This window comes from Meles meles, chromosome 17 (assembly GCF_922984935.1).
Source record: "Meles meles chromosome 17, mMelMel3.1 paternal haplotype, whole genome shotgun sequence".
Classification (NCBI taxonomy): Eukaryota; Metazoa; Chordata; class Mammalia; order Carnivora; family Mustelidae; genus Meles; species Meles meles.
Window position 1 is genome coordinate 58672880 of NC_060082.1, and position 24498 is coordinate 58697377.

At 44.4% G+C, this 24498-nt stretch overlaps 1 protein-coding gene across 4 annotated transcripts in view; it reads left to right on the forward strand.

Moving 5' to 3' along the window:
* SMYD3 (SET and MYND domain containing 3) overlaps positions 1-24498 on the forward strand; it is a 699109-nt gene that overhangs the window by 667366 nt on the left and 7245 nt on the right. For all 4 annotated transcript variants that reach the window (XM_045982186.1, XM_045982189.1, XM_045982187.1 and 1 more), the window contains one exon: positions 15532-15640. In XM_045982186.1, coding sequence (XP_045838142.1) covers positions 15532-15640 — 109 coding nt within the window. The remainder of the gene's footprint in view (positions 1-15531; positions 15641-24498) is intronic.

Here is a 24498-nt window from a genome sequence, read left to right on the forward strand (position 1 = left end):
CCCGAACAGTGTATGGGAGTTCCAGTTCCTCTATATCTTTGCCAAGACACACAAAATAATATTGTCCGTTTCCTTTGATTCCAGCCCTTTTAGTGGGTAGAAAGTGGTAGTGTAAAACACTTCCCTGATGACTATTTTGAGCATTTCTTCAGGTACTGACTTGCCATTTATATTTTTTTTCTGAAATAATGTCAAGTATTGTGCCCATTGTTCATAAGTTCCTGCCTTACTATTTCTGAATTGTAATTCTTTATATAAGTTGGTTAGAGGTCTTAGATGTATACTTGCAGATAATTTCACCCAATCTGTAGCTTGTTTTTATTCTTTGTATCTTTTATAGAAGACATACTTTAAATTTTTATGAATTCCAGTTTGTCATTTTTTATATCCATGGATCGTGTTTTTAGTGTCGTATTCATTCGTAAGAAATCTTTGCCTAACACAAGGCCATGGATATTTTCTCCTTATCTTTTTTAAAAGTTGTATATTTGTACATTTTATATTTAGATTGATAATTTATTTTGAGTTAATGAGCTTATAATGGAAGTTGTATATTTGTACATTTTATATTTAGATTGATAATTTATTTTGAGTTAATGAGCTTATAATGGATCTTTATATAAGGTATGAAATTCAGGTCAAAGTTCATTTTTCCCCCTTACGGATGATTGAAAAAACACATTGTTTTTGTGTCTTTGTCCAAAACACATTGGCCATGTTTGTGTCGTCTTTTTTTGAAATATCTTTTGTTTCATTTATCTGTGTGTCTCTTTGCCAATACCACACTGGTTCAATTACTACAGCTTTATAGTAAATCTTAAGATTGGGTTATGTGAGCCCTCCTCTTTTATTTTTTTTCAAAATTGTTCAGACTCTTATGGTGTCTTTAAATTCCCTTATACATTTTAGAACCAGCCTGTCTCTATCTACGGATGTCATGTTGGGATTTTTATTACAACTGTAGACTTTTTTTATGACACTAATTTTTTTTTGCACTATGGATCAGTTTGAGGAGAATCAACAACTTTACCACGTTCACCTTTGCTTTTGAAGAATAGTGTTAAGCATAGATTTCTTAGTGGACAGCTTGCGTCTTTCAACATTGTTACTGTTTTGTCTTTTGTCTCCATAGTTTCTGATGTGAAGTCTGCTGTTTGCTTGTGAGGTGTTTTTGTTTTTGTTTTTTTGCTCCTTTCAATATTTTCTCTTTAATTTTGAACAGTTTAACTACGATGTGTCTGGGTAGATTCTCTTTGCGTTTATTTTACTTGGAGATGGTGGAGCTTCTTGGGATCTATGGGCTAATATTTTGTATTCGTTAATTTTAAATTTGTATTAGTTAAATTTTGTGTTCATTAAATTTGGGAAACTTTTGGACATAATTGCATCCATTTTCCCTAACCCTCTTCTCTTGTTTCAGGATATACCTGACTTCTTCTTATAGCTATTTGAGTGTTCTGTTTTTCTTCAGTTTTTTTTCTTCTCTGTTCTGCAGATTCGGTATTTCATATATTTCATTGATCTGGCTTCCAATTTACTGATTATTTCACCTGACTTAACCTGAGTCCCTCCAATGAACTTTTCATTTCTACTCTAGAATTTACATTTGGTTCTTCTTTACAGGTTTTACTTCTCTATCAAGACTGCCTCCCATCGCCTTTTTAAAAAACTGTTTACCTTTAAATGAAATGAAACCAGAGAGGGAGACAAATCATAAGAGACTCTTAATCTCAGGAAACAAACTGAGGGTTGCTGGAGGTGGAGGTAGAGGTGGGTGGGAGGGGTGGGGTGGCTGGGGGATGGGCACTGGGGAGGGCATGGGCTGTGGTGAGTGCTGTGAACTGTGAAAGCCTGATGAATCGCAGACCTGTACCCCTGAAGCAAACAATACATTATAGGATAATTAAAAAAAATTCCTTTAATTCTGTGAATGCAATTTAATTCCTTGGAAATATTTATCATAGTTGCTTTAATGATTCTTCTTTCTAAATCTAATATTTGAGTCCACCCAGAGTCCATTTCTTTTTTTTTTAAATTTTATTTTGTTCAGTGTTCTAAGATTCCTTGTTTATGCACCACACCCAGTGCTCCATGCAATCCATGCCCTCCTTAATACCCACCACCAGACTCACCCAACCCCCTATCCCTGCTCTTCCAAAACCCTCAGTTTGTTCCTCACAGTCCACAGTCTCTCATGCTTCGTCTCCCCTCCGATTTCCCCCAACTCACTTTTCCTTTCCTTCTCCTAATCTCCTCCGTTTTACTCCTATGCTCCACAAGTAAGTGAAACCATATGATGATTGACTCTCTCTGCTTGATGTCTTTCACTCAGCAGAGTCCGTTTCTCTCAACAACTGCGTTGGGTATGATTCCTGTCTCTAACGTACATATTGCAAGTTTTCTTTTGCTTCTGTCACAGATGATCACAACCTCAGTGGCTTCAAACAACACAAGTATATTCTCTTACAGTTCTGTAGGTCAGAAGCCTGACTCAGGTCTCTGTGGGCTAGAATCAAGGTGTCAGTGGGGCTGGGATCCTTCCTTGGGGCTTTAAGGGAAAACCTCTCTCCTTAAGGTATCCGGCCTCTGGAGGCCGCTCACATTCGTTGGTTGATGGTTTGCCTTTCTGAATTTCAAGGCTAATAAGGTAACGACTGATCTCTGACCTTACTTTCATCATCACATCTCTTTCGCTGACCCAGCTGGGGATGGGTCTCCGCTTTTCCGGATTTGTGAACTTAGGTGGGAGCCCCCCTCCCCCCACCCAAAATACACACCTGGGCGACCTAAGCCATTCTCCCACCTCAAGTTCGTTGGCCTTGATCTCATCTGCGGAGTTTGCTTTGCTGAGTGAGGTGACATGTTCACAGGCTGTGCAGATTAGATCGTAGCTTTATCTGGGGGCCGTCCCACCCCCTACCGCAGCCTAATAATTTTTTTAATTGAAAATCGAATACGTAAAATCACATACTAAGTCCGCATTCTGTTTTATTGCTCTGAAGGCTGTTGCTGGTGGTTTTGTAACTGGCCCGGGTATAAACTGGGGGGGGGGGGGGGGGGGTGAGATGCAGCTTATTAACAATGTCTTTGCTCAGTTTTTTGCTTTAGCCCTAGCTCCCTGCATAGTGTAGTGGGCAGCCAGTGCTGTGGACAGGGGTGCTGCTCAGACGTCTTTCACCTGAAAGGCTGCCCCCCTCTGCTGTGTGTGGGAAGGTGTATGCATTCAGAGTCCGTAGTGGTCTCCCTTGGCTTCTTCTTCTTGCCAGTCTTTCTTATGGCTCTCTTATGGGCATGCAATTTCCTAGTTACCCAGGTGCTATGGAGCACTTGTCTCTGTTCTTCTGTGGCTCCCTGGGGCGTGTGGGGGGGGATCGTGGATGGGAAGAGTCCCAGGCAAGCAGGCCTCTTCTTTGCTTACCCTAAGCTCTAGCTGTTTTTTTGTTTTGTTTTATTTTAAGAATGAACAACTTCCCAATTCGTTGTCTACCTTTGGTCAATTTCTCATGCCCTGAGATGTTTGCTTTTGGCAATTCTCTCCAGTTTTATACTCGTTTTTGCAGAGAAGACTCTGATCACTTCATATCATCTTTGACAAAGTTTTTATGCATGGGGTTGTGTTCAGATAGATTGAACTACAGTCAGTTAAGCATCTGCCTTCAGCTCGGGGCATGATCCCAGAGTCCTGGGATTGAGTCTCATTTCAGGCTTCTTGCTCAGTGGGAGCCTGCTTCTCCCTCTGCCTCTGTGCCTGCTTGTGCACTCTCTCTCTCTCTAACAGGTGAATAAATAAAATCTTAGAGAGAGAGAGAGAGAGAGATTGAGCTAAAGCAGATGGAGTCCTTAGATCAGGGCCTGTTATGTAGCAGGGGCTCTAACTTTACTTATCATAGTCATCATTATTGTTACTGGTGACAAAAACAACTAGAGAGTCACATTTCCAGTACATATTCATAGTTATCCATTATAGAGCTTTTCTCTTTCTTTCTTTCTTTCTTTTTTTTTTTTTTTTTGGTATGAGATCCTATCTCCAGCCTCTTACTTCTAGAAAGTCCTTTACTATAGAGCAGGTGTCTGCCAGCTTTTTCTGTACAAAGTCAGGTAATCAGTCTCTCAGGCTTTGCAAGCCATACAGTTAACTCCTGGGTCCTGCTGGTGTGTGGGGAGAGCAGCCTCTGACCATCCGCAAAGGAATGGGTGTGGCTGTGCGCCAGTCACACAATTTGTGAAAACGCACCCCAGGTGGGATCTGGCCTTGGCACCCCAGTTTCCCAACTCCTTGTTACAGACTCACTTTCTCACGACGCTGCATCTCAGCTGTGCCAGCTTTTATGCCCCAATAGAATTATTTTTTTTAAATCACTGAAGAAGAAGGAATATTTCTACTTCCCAGCACCACATTCCAGCACCTCCCAACACCTGTGCTCTGGGAACTTAAAACTTCTTCAAGGCCTATGGGCTCTGGAGTACCTGGCATCTGTATCAGCTGATTTCAGTAAAAGTGCCAGTCATGCTTCTGGAACACAGTCAACAACAGCACTCATAGTATTGTTAGATACAGGCACACAACTTGGTAAGATTATTGATGGCAAACTGTATTTCATCTGTTTAAAACTAGGTTTTGCCGCTTTTTTATGAGTTTTTAATTTTTATGAGTATCATTTTTCCCTCCAAACAAGGGTAGGATATGTCTGTTTTTTAAACCACAGCGTTCCCTTCTTGATCCAACGTTCAGTCTTTGGAGATCATTAAATCTCTAGATTATCTATTAACCTAATTTTTCTTTACACACTGGCTTTGTACCTGGAAGTTAAAACAGAGCACTAATCAGGTTGTAAGACTTCTTATTGTTAAATATATCATACATTCCAAAGGGTATATAAATCACACATGAGCTGTTTAAAGAGTTATAAAGGAAATGTGCGTATAACTGCTTCATGTTCTTCCTGGGTAGAGAAGCTCTTAAGGATACGTGAGTCCCGTTTTCTTCACTGTTGACGGGTATGCTGTGATCATTGTATATTTTTATTTTTACCGTATTTTTAACTCCCACAAAACTGCGGTTTCATTTGTCAGTATTCGTCGGTTTGCCCATATTCGGCGTTCTCTTTGTTCTTTATTCCTGCTTGTACCTTAGACGTTCCATCTTGGCTCACTTGGCTTCTTCCAGAAGCACACCCTTTAGAAGCTCCTTTTGTTCAGATCTGCTAGTGACAAATTCTCAGTTTTTCTTTTTCCAAAAATGTCTCTATTTCATCTTCTTTTTTTAAATTAAGACTTTTTTTTTTTTTTTTTTGCAGCAGCAGCAGTTTTAAGTACACAGCAGAATTGAAGGTACAGAGATTTCCCATATATTTCCTACCCGGCACATGCACAGCCTCTGGCTTTCTCCACTCTCCCGCCGCCCAGAGCGGGACATTCATTACAACACTAACGCGTGATTATCACTGGAGTCTATAGCTTACATTAAGGGTTGCTCTCAGTGTCATGCATCTTTTGAATTTGGACAAATGCATAATGACATGTGCATCATTATGGTTTCATATGTTTTCACTCCCCTAAACATCTTTGAGCGCCACCTGTTCATCCCTCCCTTGCACCTCCCAGAAGCCACTGACTTTTTTTTCTCCATAGTTTTACATTTTCTGGAATGTCGCACCTTCGAAATGTAGCCAGTGTAGATTGGCTTCTTTCCCCTAGTAATACACACCTAAAGTTGTTCATATCATCTCATGGCTTAACAGACCATTTGTTTTCTGTACCGGATAATATTCCATTGTCTGGATGGACCACAATTTGTTTATCCATTGATGTACTGAAGGACATCTTGGTTACCTCCAAGTTTTGGCAGTTATAAGTAAAGCTGCTCTAAGTTTATATGTGTGTTTGTGTAGATATAAGTTTTCAACCCCTTTGGGTAAATACCAAGGAGGATGATTCCTAGATCATATGGTTTACTTTATTTAGTATGTCTAGTTTTATAAGAAACCACGAAACTGTCTTCCAAAGTGGCTGCACTATTTCACATCCCCAGCAGCAAGGAAGGGGAGTTCCCATTGTTCCACATCCTCGGCGACATCTGGTAGTGTGAGTGCTCTGGATTTTGGTCCTTCTACTAGATGTGTACTGGTATCTCGTTGTTTTCACTTGCATTTCCCCTATGACATCTAATGGAAGCATGTTTTCATATGCCTATTGGCGATCTGTATCTCTTCTTTGGTGAGACGTCTGTTCTTGTCTTTGGCCCATTTTCCTAGTTTTTCATTATTATTGTTGAGTTTTAAGAGTTCTTTTTATATTTAGGATAACAATCCTTCATCAGATGTGTCTTTTGTAAATATTTTCTCTCAGTCTGTGGCTTACCTTCCCTTTATCTTGACAGTGTCTTTTACAGAGCCCAAGCTTTCATTTTTCCAGCTTATCTATTATTTCTCTCATGGATCATGTCTTCAGTGTTGTATCTAAAAAGGCATCACTGGGATATCATAGTAGCTCAGTCAGTTAAGTGTCTGCCTTAGGCTCAGTTCATGATCCTGGGGTCCTGGGATCGAGCCCCACATGGGGCTCCTTGCTCAGCGGGGAGCTTGCTTCTCCCTCTGCCCCTCCCCCTGCTTATGCGTGCTCTTGCTCTCTCTGTCAAATAAATGAAAAATCTTAAAAAAAAAAAAATTTTTTTTTTTTTAAACATCACCATACCCAGGACTAATCTAGGCTTTCCCCTGGGTTGTCTGTTAGCAATTTCATTGCTTGTGTTTTACATTTAGATCTATGATCCATTTTGAGTTCATTTTTTGTGAAGGGCATAACACCTGGGTCTGCATTCATTTTTTTGTTTTTGTTTTTGTTTGCAGCGTGGATGTTCAGGTGCTTCAGCACCATTTGTTGAAAACACCTGACTTTGCTGCATTGTGTTACCCTTGCTCCCTTGTCAAAGATCAGTCAACTGTGCATGTGTGGGTCGTTCAGAGCTCAGAGCTCCCTGTTCTGTTCCCTCGATTGGCTTGTTCTTTCGTCAATATCACACCCTCTTGATTACTGCAGCTTTAGAGTAAGTCTTGAAGGTCGGTGTATCGATTCCTCCAACTTTGTTCTCCTCCGCTGTCACGTTGGGTCTTCTGGGTCTTTTTGCCTCTATGTGAAAGAATCAGTTTACTGATATCTGCAGAATAACTTGCTGGGACTTTGATTGGAATTGCTTTGAATCTGTAGACCACGTTTGGAAAAAGTGACATCTTGACAATATTGAGTCTTATCAACACATGGAATACTTCTCCATTTATTTATTTCTTGGATTTCGTTCATCAAATATTTGTAGTTTTCCTTATATAGAGCTTGTACATATTTTGTTAGATATGTACCTTGGTATTTTTGTTTTGGGGGGTACTAATGTCTCATTCTTTTTTAAATAGTTTATTGAACTATAATTCATAGAGGGGCACCCGGCTGGCTCAGTGAGTTAAGCGTCTGCCTTCCGCTCAGGTCATGATCTCAGGGTCCTGGGATCGACCACCATATCAGGCTCTCCGCTCAGCTGGGGGTTTGCTTCTCCCTCTGCCCATCCCCCCGCTCATGCTCTCTCTTTGTCAAATAAATAAAATCTTTTTAAAAAGAAATATAATTCATAGAACCATATGATTTACCCATCAAAAGCATGCAATTCATTATAGTCAAAGATATGTGCAGCCATCACCACGTTCAATATTAGAACATTTTCTTCACCTCAAAAAGCAACCCTGAACCCTTTAGCTGTATGCTCAGATTAATGGAAGATATTTTTGAGATATAGAAGACTAGACTAGGAATTTTTTGTGCTAGGCACATTGAAGATATTATTCTACTGGCTTCTGGCTTCTTTTGGCCTTACTATGACTCTTCTTTGTAGTCCATCTCCTGAAATTGGCAAGAAGGAAGGATTCTGTGAGACCCTATGATGTTGGGTAGACACTGGACTTGCTCTTATGCCCCCCAAGCTTAGAAAAACAAAAAAAAAACAAAACAAAAAGTCAAACAAAATAGAGGAAGCCAGAGGCACCAGCATACGAGCATACCATAGTCGCAGCATTCTACTTATTTCTCAGGGGTCTCTCTTCACTTCGATTTTGGCCTGACAATTCTTTACTATCTTACCAGCATTTTATTACATTTTAAAATATCTTTTTGTATTTCAATCATGCTGGCGAGCCTTTTCGAAATACTTCAAAATATTGTTAAATATTTCACACCCTGAAAAAGAGGACTACAAGGCACGATGTGGGCAAAAGCCAGATACAGGACAGCCCAGTCCCCACTGTTAGCATTACAGGAAACTATTTGCATACAGCAGAGTACCATCCTGCCTGGCTGGAGGATTCTGAGCAGTCCTCAGCACCGTCCTACAGGCAGCGCCAGCTCTGGGCAACACCATGATGTCTTGCCGCTGCTGGCCGAACTGCTGGGGTCCCAGGCTGCTCGTGAGCAGGTCTGGCAAGTGGGTGAGAACATGGTGCTCGAACCCAGCATTACACAGAAACAGTTGAACATAATATGCAAATTACAAATATGACACGGGCAATGTCTTCGCAATTCACTTTTCAAAGATAAGTTGAAAACACAAACTTTCAGGTTCAAAATTCAACCCCATCTGCAACAGAAGCATTTCCTTAACAAGGCAGCTCCGTGCCCCTCAGTCAGTGTCCTCTCAACTACCACGGTCCCACCAGGCTTCTCTGCATTGCTACCCATTCAGCTGGCATTAAAAAAAAAAAACAGGAAAACATACAGCTGATCCAAGTGGGCCCTTTGGCCATTGGAAAGAAGTATTTTTATGCTATTGGGACACTTTTTTTAAACTTTGCAATAAAATCAGGTGGTTTTCCCCTATTGTTTCTTTCAGTGTGGATGTAACAGTGTGTCACATCTAATTACCATATGTTCACTAGCCCTGAGGACTTAATGATACTAGCTTGTGTTTCTATGTAGCTGTGAATATTTCTAAATGTTCTCCCATCTCTTGTCTTAGGTTACTTGTGATGTGAGGGGGACAGTCAGGTAACTACTTGGTAGAAGCAGGACTTCAGCCTAAATATCCCAATTCCTTCATTCAAATTTATCTACTGTAAAACCTCTGCTTCTGAGCCCAAATTACATAAATATTTAAAATAAAAAGCTCTTGTGTTCTTCTCTGATTTAGAGATTCTTCGTAACAATAGGTAACATACCAACAAGTATAAATTGTTAAACTTCTGAGAGTAAGAAAGTCCTGCCTTTTGGGTGGGGGAACCTCTGTTTAGTGGAAATTAAGAGGAGTCAAAATGTAATCTTTGCATAAGGCGATGATTCTGCTTTCTCATTTTGTGGGGGTAAATGAAACCTAAGAAAAATCTAATTGCAGTGAGACAAAATCTCATTGTAAGGTTATAAAATGCTGTGGTAATATGTGGTGGAATTATAACAGGCACATGCATTTTATTTTCTCATACTCAAGGGGTAGGTGCTGGGGTGTGGAGCAGATCAGATCCCCCTGTCAGTGATGGGGGCCCGGCAACATATCACAGATAAAACAGGAGGTGAGGCTTCAGTTGAGGCAAGAATGCAGGATCATCCTTTCTTGGAAACAGGTGAGAATTCATGGCTCTGATCTTCCTGTAGCCAGCAAGGCAGGCAGTGGAGGTGATGGAGGAGTAAGGATTCATTGTGCCTCTTGCCGAAGAGCACATCTCCAGACTAACTGTATAATTAATTAAGGTCATGGTAAGAAATAGTTCTTGTTTTGAAGCGATTTCTAGTATAGTATATACTGGTCTGTCTTTTCTTTCCTTGGTTTCATTTCCCAAAGTTAAGATGTTTGTGTTGTTGTTTTTTAAGGTTTTATTTATTTATGACAGAGAGACACACAGCAAGAGAGGGAGCACAAGCAGGCAGAGTGGGAGAGGGAGAAACAGGTTCTCCACTGAACAGGGACCCCAAGTCAGGGCTTGATCCCAAGACCCTGTGATCATGACCTGAGCTGAAGGCAGATGCTTAACAACTGAGTCATCCAGGCGCCCCTCTTTTTTCTTTTTTTAAAAACTAACTACAAAAGTGTATCATATTACTAATGAAGCTACCCTACCACAAAGGCATGAGTAACTTTCATACAGCAGCTGGCTTAACTTAAGCCGTGAGGAACATCACGTGACTCCATCTACCTTTCAGGCTTCCTTGGCCCAGTCCCTCGTGACTTTCCATGTCATTTCTATATGAGGCTTAGAAATCATTAAAAATCCAAAATTTTTTGAAACTTGAGACAGTTATCTACCAGAGTCTGTAATTCCCAAAAGTGAAAAAGTAAAACTCAGTGTCCTCTTTTTCTTGTTATGAAAAATTTCAAGCATACACAAAAATAAAATATGAACCTTCTTATATCCATCATCCAGATTCAGTAATTTAAAATTTTGCAACACTTATTTTATTTCTCATCCCCCCTTTGTGTTGAATTATTTTATTCTATTTTGTACTTCTTAGCATTTCTGAATCTGTTACTTGCTATCTTTTATTACTTTTGGAAATTCTCAGCCATTATAGCTTCATATATTTCTTTGACCCCTTTGATTACCTTTCTAATCTAATTTGAAATTCCATTTAATGTATATGAGATCCCCGGGTCCATTTCATTGCCTCTCTGTGTTTTGCAACTGATACATTCTTTTGACCTGCCTTCCAGTTTACTAATTCTTTATTTGACTGTGTTGCATCTGATGTCAAGCTATTGAGTTCTTGACTCCGGTTTTCTATTTTTAGTTCCAGAAATTTCATTGGTTACTTTTTATTTTATTTCTAATTTTCTGCTAAAGTTCTTTTCGATTATTTAAGTTCTCAAACATACTTTTTACATTTAAAGACCTAACTTTGAGTACCCATAGGTCTGTTTCATTGTCCATGGTTTTTCCTCCCCTTGGTTTTCAGACAGTGCTTTGCTTTTTGTATGCCCGGTTATAATTTTACCGAGTGTCCTGCAGTTGGAGGACGTTAGAAAGGTAATTTTAGGTTCAGGATGACATTTTACTTCAAAGAGAATTTACTTTTGCTTCGGGTAGTTTGTGGGAACACACCACATTAATCCCTTCAGAGTGTGAACAGATTGAGTCTGTGAGGGTTGCTCTCTTTCTGGTTTACACTACTCTTAGACTGTAGCCCTTTGGGGGCCACAGATGAAAGCCAAGGATGTTTACAGGGCTCCTTTTCATCCTTGTTGCACCCTGAGCTCATTTCTGTATGTCTGTTTCTGAGATGGTCAAAACCTCTGCTCAGCTCTTGAGCCCGTCTGCCTTTCAAGTCTGCGAAGGGGAAGGTGGCAGCAAATTTAAGAATCACCTTCTTGAGCTTCTGTTCTTTCTGCAGTTTTGACTCTTCCAGATCCCTTTGCCTCAGTGGTCTGTAATATCTTCAATTATTTTGTAAATTTTGGCTAACTTTTCTTGTTTTTAACAAGGGCTTTGATGTGAAACAAACTAATCCAACATTGCTGGAGGGAGAAATTCTGCTGAAGAAATTTAAATCAGATCTCAGACATGACATCATTTTATCCATTCATACATTAGCTGGCATCTCGGAAAAATGCGGACATTTCCTTACATGCCGACACTGCCTTTTCATGATCAGATTTCCTAGAATTCCCAGAAATGTCTTTTAATGATTGTTTTGTTTGAGGTCAGATGCACAAGGGCTGTATGTGACATCTGGTTGTTGTATCTTTTGAGTCTCTCTTAATCTAAAGTGGTCTCCTCTGCTGCCATCTTTCTCTTTTCATGCCAGCGACCTGTTGAACTTGCGCATCAAAGTCCTGTAGAATTTCCCGTATCTCAGATTTAGCTGGCTGCTTCTATTTGATCCTCTATCACTTGTTTTTCCCATGAAATGAAACTTAACTGCGTGGGCTTGATTAAATTCAGTTTTGTTTGTTTAAATAGTACAGAATGATTCCTGTTGCATGATATCAGAGAGCACCCGAGGTCTGATTTTTACATTGTAAGGATGCTAACAGTGGTTGGTGGGTTCTGATGGTAACAACATAATCCATCCATTATAAAATTCTCCATCGTTCTTTGATCTGTTTGGTTACTCTGAAGTACAGTTTATAGAGGCAAGTTGAGCTCTTCTTTTAATTTCAGTCATGTCTTTGACATCAATTCTAAAAAAAATCATCCCGAACAATAAATGTTTTTCTTCCTCCTTTCAATGCCAAAGCTGCTCCCTGGAGTGAAGCAGTGTGATTGGTAATTACATCGTGTAGGGAAACCTCAGCGGGGCCAGCAGGGCAGGTCCTGCCACCAGGACTACCTGAGAGCCTTGAGCTTGAGGCATTCCACTTTCCAGACTCGTAGCCTCCTCGTAGAGTAGGGCAGCAAAATCCTGGTGCTTGTGGGTCTTAGTCAAAGCTAGCGTGTGTGCTATTTTGCTCTGCTTATTTAAGCACATTCCTTCCTAGGCACTTACTCGCCACAGAAAATAAAGGCAGTTTTTCTTTCCTGGGCTCAGCATTCTGGAGTGCGTGATCGCTAGCATCGTCCCTACGGAAAGGGAATTTATAACGCCCAACAAGTAGGCCCACGGAGTGATTTTGTTCCTGTGTGCTCTGCTTGCATTTCTGTCGCTGCCGTTTCTGTTCCTTGGTCCCGCTGTCGCCTCCGGCTTTGCCGGAGCCCGACAAGCCTCTCAACCCTGCCTCATCAGCTCTATCAGAGCTTTCTCTTCCGTCCTGTTCCTACTGTCCTGCCTGTAGCGCCTCTTCTCAGATTTTCTGTCTCCCATTCTGATGAAAATAATCACAGCCCCATTCAGGGGTGCCCAGCTGCAGACGAGCAGAAGTCCAAACTTCCTGGCTTTGCATTTCTGTCTCTGTGTGGCCTGGCCTGAGGCTGCTGTCCTATCCCACCTTGTGTTCTGTCTCCTGATCGCCACTTGAGTTGCCCTGTCTTCCCATGCCCCACGTGCCTGTCCTGGGATCCCGTGGCCCCTTCCCGACGGGACCAGCTCAGGCCGTGTGGCTCCAGCAAGGCTCCCCTGGTCACCAAGGGCTCTCCTGCTTCTGGAGCCACACATCTGTACCACGGCAGCCCTTGCTCTCCTCTCCGTGTCCTGATTTTATCTGCCTCACTTCTGCAGCTAGACTGGGTCCCATCCAGGGCAGGATTCTCCTGGGACTTCTCATTCCTCACCACCCTGGGCGCAGAACACGGTCTCTCATAGGCCCCCCTGCTCCATCCTCCTCGGATTCCTGCCTTGGTCCCTGCACTCCTAGGCCCCCCTTGAAGCCATTTCTGGGTCAGACTCTTCGCTGGCCTTCATTTTTGGCAGAGCCATGATTGAAGATAGCTGGCAGGCCCTCCTCTGTCCTCATCACAGTCACCCATGTGCCCTCGCTGCGGACCTTCTCCCAGCAGGAGGGAGCTTCCCCGGAGTTGCTCTGGGTGCAACTCCAGCAAGTAATCGTGATTGTTATTCCAGATGGCAGCTGGGAGGCTTCCAGAAACAATCCAGGCACACGGTCAGCGCTCACCGGAGCCGCGACACTGCTCCATAAATATTTATGTGGAAGTCCCCCTGGCAGAGGCGTTTGCCTCATCCTCTCCCGACTGAACTTCACTTTGTTTTTTTCTTTAATATCTTCAGGCAGCCGGAGCAGGTACCTGTGAGGGCATAATTACACGCCACTTTCTCTCCCAGCACGGAACCAAGGGTGTTTCTCTCCTTCTGCTAACCGACATGACAGACATCCATTTAGTGGCATGATTTTTAGTATAAAATTACTTTTTGGCCTTTAAATTTAATTAGTCCATATTCATAGCAATAAAGTCAAATCCCAAATCCAGGTGTGCTTTTCAAGGAAAGCGTCCGGGGCAATTACCTCCTGATAATGGTGTTCTGTACTTAAGCCTTTTGTCTGCGGCTCTTAAAGTCTCTTCCACACAAGTAGATAATGATGTTCATCTTGTCCGGGGTGAGGGGTGAAGTGACTGATCTCCTGGCCCACTCAAGAGATGAAGAAAAATCCAAGACCCAGGGGTCGCCTTTGTCTCTCCCCTCCCCCTCGCTTCGCATTTCTTTCAAAGCAGCCTGGCCGACCTCCTGTGGACTGAAATACCTCCTCTCCAGGACTGCTTCCCACTTTCTGAAGAGCACGAACGAAAGGAGTTTCTGTATCACCTTTCGTGTGGGGAGGAGTTGAGGTTTAGGGGAGGGAATGGCAAGGAGACCATGTCCACTTACCAGAGAATATAGGTCTTCTGGTGACTTGCCCTCCTGCCCGTCACACAGTGGAGCTTAAATGTGGTTCCACAAGTTCACAAGTGAGAAACCCTCAGAGCGGAGTTTGGGACACGGCAAGCCCCATGAGTCATGACTCTTAGGGCAGAACCTTCGTCTCTGGACAAGTAGCATTTGGAGCGTGCCCTTGCTCATGCTAGCAGCGTGAATGGGCTTCCCTGTTCCCGCCCAGCCAAGCTGGCCCCAACCCTTGGAGGCCAGTTTCCATCCTGTTTCCTTCCTCCAGGAAACCTTCCTGGTCCAACCAACCGCCAGTCGCCTCTCTCTCCTCATAGCTCTTGCATTATCCTCTCCGTGCAATTCACTCAGGGCACTGAGTGTGGCCGTGCACTTAGGCCTCGTTTGGGCACAAAGCGGTGCCCTCTCCTGTCCTATTTTCTAACTGTGGTATGAATGTTTGTCTTGTGTCTGGTGGGCTGGTTGGGCCTTGAGGGGAAAGCTCACGGCTAGACATCCCCCGGCCCCAGGAACAATCCCAAACACACAGCAGGAGTTTGGTAGACTAAGCTAGACGTTGCGGGGGCAGAAGTACACATTTTATTGAATCTGATACGATAAATTCTTGTTGAATCACATGGAGGTTATATCAGGTCCGGAGCATAGCCCTGAGTTTTTCATTCCTTGCTCTACTTATAACACCCTCTCTATTCTGTTATGTGGGGAAGAGGTCAAGCTTTTATTGAGCACCTCCTGCATGCAGGACATCCTGGAGAACACAGATGGGGGGCCGGAATAAAAGCTCTGTACTGTAGTGAGATGATAAGTAAATACACAGGTCCTGTACAAAAGATGGGCCACGATGAACTCCAAGGGCTTGGTGGTTAAAAGGAGGGCATGGTGGCTTCTCGGTGGGATCTCCATGGGGCGTCGTGAATACTTCATTCGTTGACTGAATATGTACCGAGCGGCCATCTTGTGTTCCAGGCCTGTTCTAGGTGCTGGAACCTCCTAGGCAAGGCTGGAGGATAAGCTCAGCACGTGCTCTCTCCACGTGTCTCCCCCACCAAGAGAGAGACGCAGAGATCCACCCTTGTCTCCCTTCTCTCATGTTGATTAGTGAGACTTTCCAGGCCTGTGATTTCCTTCTGACACAGAGGACACTGTCCTGTCCTGACTACCCAGCTGACCCTCTCGGTAGCTCCCAAACACCCCCAGTCAGGGTCTGCCCCCGACCCTTTCATGGTCTCCTGATGGGACGCTGGCCACAAAGGTGAGAGCTGCTGACATGGTTTACCCTTCGGTTTCTTCCAGGATTTTCTTCCCCGGAAGCCATCCCGTCCGAGGGGTGCAGGTAATGAAAGTTGGCAAACTACAGTTGCACCAAGGCATGTTCCCCCAGGCGATGAAGAACCTCAGACTGGTGAGTGTGCCGGGACCGCGTGTCCTTCTGTGGGGCGTACCGGGTCTGCCTGTCACTAGGCCGCGTCCCTGTGACTTGTAGTGACTCTGTGCAGTGCATGTACACACACGCTTGCACGCACACACATGCCCATCACTGTGCAACATAACGACCAGCGCTGAGAAAACCTGATTTGTGATGTCTGCGGATTTCTGTGGTCTAAATGCGTGCACCGCGGCTGATCTCAAACTACCCATGGAAAATCGACCAGCTCCTAAAATTCATGACAATATAACAGTCAGGTCTTAATAACGGGCATGAACTGGCTTTTGGGACACCACTACACCTGTGCCCTACTCCAGGTGGGCAAGTCACCTTCTCCATGCCGCCCCCACCCACCCCCGCAGACCACAGTCCCTAATCCCCGCCTCTCAGGCCAGCCTCCTGACCCCCTGCCCAGAGCCCGCCTTTGCAGCCCGTACCCACTTCTAGCCTTCCCTCCCTCTCCCCAGGGCCAGCATACACTGAGCCGCGCCCTGCTGCCCAGGACACCTTGAACTTGATCACACTTAGGTCTTTACCAAGACATTTCCTCTACCTTACATGCTCTTCCTCCCACCCCCGGGGCCTGGCAGGTTTCCTCCCCGTACTCCTGCCGGTGTGCCGACACTGCCCGCTCAGCACTGGTCACGCACAACAGGCCCAGCTCAGAGGGGCTGCAGGCTTTGCTCCAAACCGCTGCCGTGAAGTTAGTGTCACAGCTAAGGGAGTCTAGCGAAGTTTTCAGCTTCCCAGTGTATATGGAAATTATGTTTATATGATATGTCTCGTCTATGAAGTGTGTCACAGAATTATGTCGAAAGAAAAATATATATGTAATTTAAAAATACTTTATTGCTTAAGAATGCTAACTGTTGTCTGAGCTTTCGGGGAGTCATAATATTTTTGTTGCTGGTGGCTGCTGACTGGTCAGGGTGGTGGGCGCTGAAGGTTGGGGTGGCTGTGGCGATTTCTTAAAACAGACCACAACGAAGTTTGGCTCATCGACGGACGCTTCCTTTCATGAGGGATTTCTCTGTAGCATGTGATGCTGCTTGACAGCATTGGAGCGATGGGAGAAATTCTTCCAGAATGGGAGTCAGTCCTCTCAAACCCTGCTGCTGTCTTATCAGCCTAGTTTATGGGATATTCCAAACTTTTGTTGTTGTTTCAACAATCTTCACAGCGTCTTCAGCAGAGTACATTCCATCTAAGAAACCACTTTCTTCGCGCCTCCATGAGAAGCAACTTCATCCGTTCAGGTTCCATCATGAGGCTGCAGCCCGTCCATCCCGTCCTCAGGCTCCGCTCCTGATTCTCGTTCTCCTGCTCTTTCCTCCCCGTCTGCCGTGACTTCCTCCCCTGAAGTCTTGAACCCCTCAGAGTCCTCCCTGAGGGTTGCAGTCCACTTCCTCCAAACCCCTGTGAATGTTGATATTTTGACGACTTCCCATGAATCACAGATGTTTGTAATGGCCTCTAGAGTAGATGAAATAGAAAGGTGAATCCTTTCCAGAAGGTTTTTGATTTACTTTGCACAGATCCATCAGAGGAATCATGCTCTGTGGCAGCTGTAGGCAAATGAAATGTAGTTCTTCAATATTAAGACTTGAAAGTGCAAATTACTTCATGATCCATGGGCTTAGAATGGATGTTGTGTTAGTGGTCATGAAAACGAGCCTAATCTCATTGTCCGGCTCCATCAGAGCTCTTGGGTGCCCAGGTCCATTATCACGGGCAGAAATCTTTTGAAAGGAATCCTTTTTCCCCTAAGTAGTAGGTCAGAGCTTAAAGTCACCAGCTGCCTTAGTGCCTGAGAGTCAGCCTGTCCCTTGAAGGTTTCAAGCCAGGCATTGACTTCTGTTCTGTAGCTGTGAAAGTTCTGGATGACCTCTTCCTCCAGTCTAAGGCTATTTTGTCTCTATTGAAAGCCTGATGCTCAGTGCAGCCATCTTCATTTATTGTCTTGGCTGGATCTTATGGATAACTAGCTCCGTAAGTTAGGTTAGGCTTTGGCTTGAGGGAATGTCGTGGCTGTTTGATCTTCCATCCAGACTGCTGAAACGTCCTCCGTACCAGCGGTAAGGCTGTTTCACTTTCTTACCATCTGTGTGTTCACAGGAATAACACTTGTAACCTCCTTCAAGAACTTTCCCTCTGCGTTCACAGCTTGCCTCACTGTTCAGTGCCTCAGCTGCCATCCCCGAAGCCTCAGTTTAGACACACCTTCCTCACGCGTCTTAATAATTTCTGGCTTTCGATTTAATCTTCCTTTCACTTGAACACACAGCGGCTGTTAGAAGCGTATTAATTGGCCTGATTTCAGTATCATGTCTCAGGGAACAGGGAGGCCCGAGGAGGGGTGGTGGTGAGTGGCCAGTTGGTGGCGCAGTTAGAACACACACAATGTTTATTATGTACATATTTATTATATGTGTCTTATATGGGCTTGGTCCATAATGCCCCAAAACAATGACTGTGGTAACATCAAAGATCACAGATCGGGGTGCCTGGGTGGCTCAGTCGGTTAAGTGTCTGCCTTCGGCTCAGGTCAGGATCCCAGGGTCCTGGAATCGAGCCCCACATCAGGCTCTCTGCTCAGCGGGAAACCTGCTTCTCCCTCTCCCAGTCCCCCGCTTGAGTTCCCTCTCTCACTATATCTCTCTCTGTCAAATAAATAAATAAATAAAATCTTTTTTAAAAAAATCACAGATCACCGTAACAAATATAATAATGACCAAATAGTTGAACCATCACGAGATTCACCAAACCGTGACACAGACACACAAAGCGCACCAATGCTGTTGGGAAAATGGGTGCCCGTAGACTTGCTTGACATGGGGTTGCCATGAGCCTTCGATTTTTTTTTTTTTTTAAAGCACGGTATCTGGGAAGCACAGTCAAGCAGTAAGACGAGGTGTCCCTTAGTAGGGATACCTGACGCCCAGGAGACCGGGAGGTCTTTGCAGTTATCTTGGTGACTGGTTCAGTGCTGTACAAAGACCTGAAAGGAGGAGGTGTTCCTTGTGGGAGGAAGGCGGGGAGGAGGGAGAGCGGTACATACGATGGCAGCGGTCAGTGCCGAGAAACTAAATGGGAGAACTGGATCTGTGTTGGAATACAAGAAAGATGTTTATTTTCACCCTCTTCATGAGCCTCCACGCCCCTGGGCTCTCTGCTGCACCTGCCTTCCCACCCCCGCCGAGCTCCCTCCCACCCAAACCGTGGCTTCCAGATGGAGAGCTGATGTCCTCACCAGGTCCAGGTGTTGGTGGGTCTCAGGGAGACCTGCTGTGTGTGGTTTCACGCGGGGCACCTGATGCTTGAACAGGACCCCCTGGGCCACAGGGCCCCTGTCTGCAGAAGAGCTACAGTGGAGAGATCCCAGCCCATCCTCAGGTTGCTTAGGGAAGGCCCAGGGCTGGCTGGTCCCATGACAGGGGCAGCTACCCACGTGTAGAGGGGAAAAATCACAAATGCCTCAAAGATCCTTAAAAATGAAATTCCCTAGTGCTGGGTTTTTGCCCCCCCCCTTTTTTTTTTAAAATGATAGCCATGTTCCCTTTCCTGATCTTTTGCTGACATAAGCCCAGGGTCACCAGGAAGAACACTGAGGTTCCTGAAGGCACACGGCTCTTTCTGTTCTTACCTTGTCCGGCGGCTCTTCCCAGACGGGGAGGAATGCCTCGCCATCTCTTGCGGTCTCCTAGAAACTTCCCTTTACCGGCCCGGCTAATAGCTGGCCTCTGGTCGAATTGGTGAGGCAGAAGATAGTTCCTGGGAGGGTCAGCCGTGAGAACGTTTTGACAAAAGTAACATGGGGGAAATGTCTCAAGTACAAGGTGTATTTGACCTAGGGTCACCTGCAAGTTGTTTTATTAGGGCTCGAATTAATCCTTTCTATTTCTGTGGGACTAGAAAACATTAATACTGCTCATTTGTAGGGGTGCCCGGGGGCTCAGTCCATTAAGGGTCCCAACTCTTGGTTTTGGCTCAGGTCGTGCTCTCAGGATCGTGAGATCGCGGCCTGCGTCAGCTCGGAGCAGGATCTGCTCCAGATTCTCTCTCCCTCTCCTTCTGCCCTTCTCCCCTCTTTCTCTAAAATAAATAAATAGATAAAATATAAAAATATAAATATAAATAAAATTTTTAAATTACTGCTCCTTACTTCTCTGGACCCCACGACAGATGAGGTCACTGGGGCAGATGGTTTTGTTCCCGTTTGAAAAAGAAGGAGCTGGAGCATGGAGACATTCTAGAGTCTGTCCAGAGTCATCCTTTGGGTGAGGCAGGGCCAGGACTAGTTTGTTCCATTGAATTCAAATTAATTCAATTTGATGTGTGGATTAAATTCTTCCTTTGTCCTTCCAGTGCAGTGGGGGAGGCAGACATGCGAACAAGACGTTAAATCGCGGCTGGAATCCCAGGCTCTGTGCTCTCCCTGCACACTGGCCCGGTTAGGCACATGGAAATCCCCGCAGATCTGCCGAGTCCCTGATGTCAGCTGAGCGGAGAGTTAGGGCGCCTCATTCCTTGTGTGGGGCTCTATTCTCGCCTCTGTGTGCGCAACTCTTGGAAGAAGCATCAGTTGCAACAGCAGGAAGGCAGACAGATACCTAGAAGAGGATTTATGCGATGGCGGGGGCGGTGGCCGCTGAAGCATCCCCGCCTGCCTCACGGCCCTCTTTCTGCCCCTCTGCCTCCCTCGGGCCCATCCCACACCTTCTTCAGGTTCCTCTAGCGATGTCACCTCGCCTCCAGAAGCTTCCTTTGTTAACTCTTTTAGCACCTCCTCCTCCTGGTACTGAAGGGAGGGCCCAGCACGGACCCTGACCGCTGCCAGTGGAAGATTCTCGGAGCAGCATCTGCAAGGCTGCCCTGGGGCCTGGGGTTAAAGCGCCGCCTGACTCCACGCTCCCTGTTTGGCTCTGGAAGTCGCTGAGGCTCTTGCCAAGTTTCGATTATCAACCGAAATGCCCGGCCATGTTGCCCGGTGGGGAGAGCCCTCAGGTTTAGAGTGACAAAGGTCACGCGAGTGTCCCATGACTCTGAATCCCTCTGAATAGAATTTTCTTCTTTTTAACATGAAGATAATCCCTACCCAGTAGAGTGGTTTGGAGAAGTAAATGAGGTAGCGTGTGAGGGGGTTTTGCCAAGGCCCAAGGATTCTGAGACTCTAAAGGATTTCTCTCGTTCTAGGAATCATTGTTCTGATCATTCTTCCACTCTCTGGTCCCTTCCACATTTGGGGTTGTAGTTTGGGGTGATACGGCGTGTCCACTGTTGAACAATTATGTTCTGTAACGGCTCACCAGCATTTCACATGGACATGTTCTCTTTCTCCGAGTCGAATGAGAATTCCGCAAGGGCCCCCGAACTTACAGACCCTCTATCTCCTGGAGCCACCTAGCAGATACACATGCCCCAAACACAGCGAAATCCACTAAGTATGTGCTTGAATGAATAGAGTTTTTAATGAATGGAGATCTTTAAAAGCCCTTGCCTGGTCCTGTCCTTTCAGCTAATACGTAAATGTAATATGTCTATGGCTGGTGGACAGATCCTGGCTAGACCTTAGCTGACCATGACTAGCAGAGGGAGGCTCCGATCACGCTTGTTCCAGTGTGTGGCGAGGGTTTTCCCGTCCAACAGGCAGTCCTGAGACACCAGCTAAGTGTGCTGTAATTCCATTCAGTTCTGATACCTTCCGCTCAGAGATAGCATCAAATGCCGCAGGTTAAAGACTAATAATAATAATAATAATAGTAATAATGGCACTGTCTGGGGACACAGCTTCCACCCTCTCTCAGAGCTCACCAGTCTTCCCAGATCTCCACAAGTTCATCAACCTGGAAGCTCTTTAAACCCCAAACCTTTAAGGTTTTCATAGAGGCTCCATTACCCAGGTAGGATTGATTAAGTCATTGGCTGTTGGGGGGTTGATTCGGCCTCTCACTCCTCTTTGTTCCTCAGAGGTGGATCACGTGGTTGGTTTTCCTGGTAACCAGCCCCAATCCACCAGGTGCTTTCCGAGAAAGTCATCTTATTAACATGACAAGAGACACTTTTATTGCTTGCGGCACTTAGGAACTTCCAAGGGTTCTAGAAGCTCTGTGTGAGAAACTAGGATGAAGACCAAAGATACATCTGTCTTGTTACAAATGATGATGTCACACAGAGGGCCAGGCAGGGCATGACCACTGCTTTGCAAGCCCACAGGACCTGGAGCCCAGGAGCAGGCTAGTTTCATTTTGCAGAAAGCTTCTCTTCCTGAGTTTTCTTAGGGCTCAGGTACCCGGAGAGGGAAAAGGGAAGATCTGTTCTCTGCCTTTTAAGACTGATGTTTTCTTAGATATTCTTTCTTAGAGACTCCGAAAATAATAGGATGAAAGAACTTGAAAAGGGTTTCAAGGGCTGATTTTGGAGCAAAAATGAGAAAGGCTTCAGAAGCAGAAATTGGTTGCCGATCCCATTAGGCTAGCCTCCTCCAGGGAAGGGATCCACTTAGCCCAACCCTGACTTGGTTTAGGCTTTCATCTCTACTGGGCTCCGCTGAAACGCTTCTGACTGCTGCCACAGGCCAGTCCTGGGGTCCCTGTGCAGTGTTTCTCTCCTCCTTTCTCCTGTCTTTAATCTGTTTTCATTCCTTTCCATTTATTTCTTGGAAGAATTTTGTTAGCCACTAACTTGACTTCTTGGAGCTCATTGGCAACTCTCTTGGTCTGGGCTGTCTCATCAGTGAACCTGTTTGTTTCCTGGGAGCTCTGGCTGCTGAATCCCTCACCCTGGGCTAAGCTGGCCAAGCTGAAGCAGCTTGGAAAACACCAGACTTCTTCCCTTTTGATAATCATTTTTTATTTAGATGTAAATTGTTTACATTACACTGTCATGTTCCTTTCCCTTTTCATTTCATTTTGTTGAAGCATTTTACATTTTGAGGATCTTTGGTAGCTTTTGCTGGGCCTGAGCAGGGGGCACAGGCCACAAGTCCTGGACATTTGTCTCATTCTCACAGAGCTGTTAGCTACTCAGACACATCCAGGGAAAGTTCAAAGCACAACCATACAGGTTTCTGTCTACTCCAGCCTACCCCCTAAATTTAAGGCCCCCCAAATGACTGATTTAAAACATACAATTCTGTGCTTCCCATTCCTTCGTCTGCTACAGTGATTCTTAACCTCTTTGATCACATGCTTATTTTTGAATCTGATAAGAACCACTGACTCACTAGAGAAAAATGAACATACACACAACACTGGGTGGGGACGGGGACTTCAGGGACTGCCTAAAGCCCTTCCTTGGACTCTGTAAGTCCCCCCGGCCTCTGGATTAAAAAGCTGTCTTCTAAATGTGTAATATCACACCTTAGCATGGGGGCAGATGGGATGGAGAGAGGGAGGACAGAATACAGCAAGGCATGTTGTACCATAATCACTAGTCATGTCTTGTAAGAGTTATTTGAATGTCCCAGACTCTGATACGTATGAATGCCCCCTACGAATATGTTTCTGAACCAAAAAAGAAGTTAAGTAACAGAATGGTCAATAAAATGAAAGCATAGTGATTATGTCCTATTAAAGGAAATAAACAGAAATTTACCTGCAGGAAAGTGGAAGCCCAGTACAAGTAAGAAGCCAAGTGGGGAATCTGGACTTTTATCTCCACCTGGCAGAAAAGGTGTTTTCTCCCCTTTATTACCTCTTCCTTCTCCTACTGGAGTACTGTTAGAGAAAGCCAGCTAAAACAGGAGGTTTAAATAAAATTCAGAATCTCAACCAAATATCCAGAATGTCCAGATTTCAATTGCAAATCACTTGTCTTACCAAGAACCAGGAAGATCTCAATCTTAATGAGGGGGTTGGGGTGGGGGAAATGGGGGAAGAGAATCCATAGATCTTGACAGAGGTTTTAAAGCAGCCATTACAAAAATGCTTCAGTGAGCAATTATGAACACCCTCCAAACAAATGGAAAAAATAGAAAGTCTCAGCAATAAGACAGAAAATATAAAGAAGATGTAGGAGCTCAGGTCATGATCCCAGGGTCCTAGGATCGAGTCCCTCATCAGGCTCTCTGCTCAGCGGCAAGTCTGCTGCTCCCTCTTCTCTCTCATCTCTCTTGTGCTCTCTCAAATAATTTTTTTAAAAATCTTTAAAAAAATATAAAGAAGATGCAAATAGAAATTTAAGAACTGATAAATATAGTTACCAAAATATACAGATTGGTGCTTTACAACCAAATGGAGCGGTCTGAGGAATGAGGTAGTGAACTTGAAGATAAAACAATGGAAGCAGGTCCTCAATCTTGAAAAACAGAGGAAACCACTGAATAAAAGGTAAAATGGAACAAAATTTCAGGGACCCATGGGACCAGTAACAAAGATGCAACATTGGGAGCCCCAGAAGGAGGAAAAAAAGAAGGCAAGGGGAAAGAGTACGTGAAGAGGTCATGGTGGAAGCATTCGAATTGGAAAGAAAGAAACAAAATTATCTCTGTTCACAGAGAACATGATACTGTATGGAGAAACCTCTAAATAGTCCACAAAAATAACCCATTAAAACTATTGAATTCGACAAAGTAGCAGGATATAAAATCAACATGCAAAAGTCAGTTGTGTTCTTATATGACAACCCGAAAACAAAATTAAGGAAACATTTCCATTTATAAGCATTTAACAGAATAAAACACTTGGGAATTAACGATGGAGGTGAAAGGATTATATACTGAAAACTATAAAACATTGCTGAAAAAATTGAAGACATAAGTAAATAGAATAACATTCCATGTTTTTGATTGGAAGACTGAACATTGTTAGATGCCAGTATTACTTGAGGCCATTCAC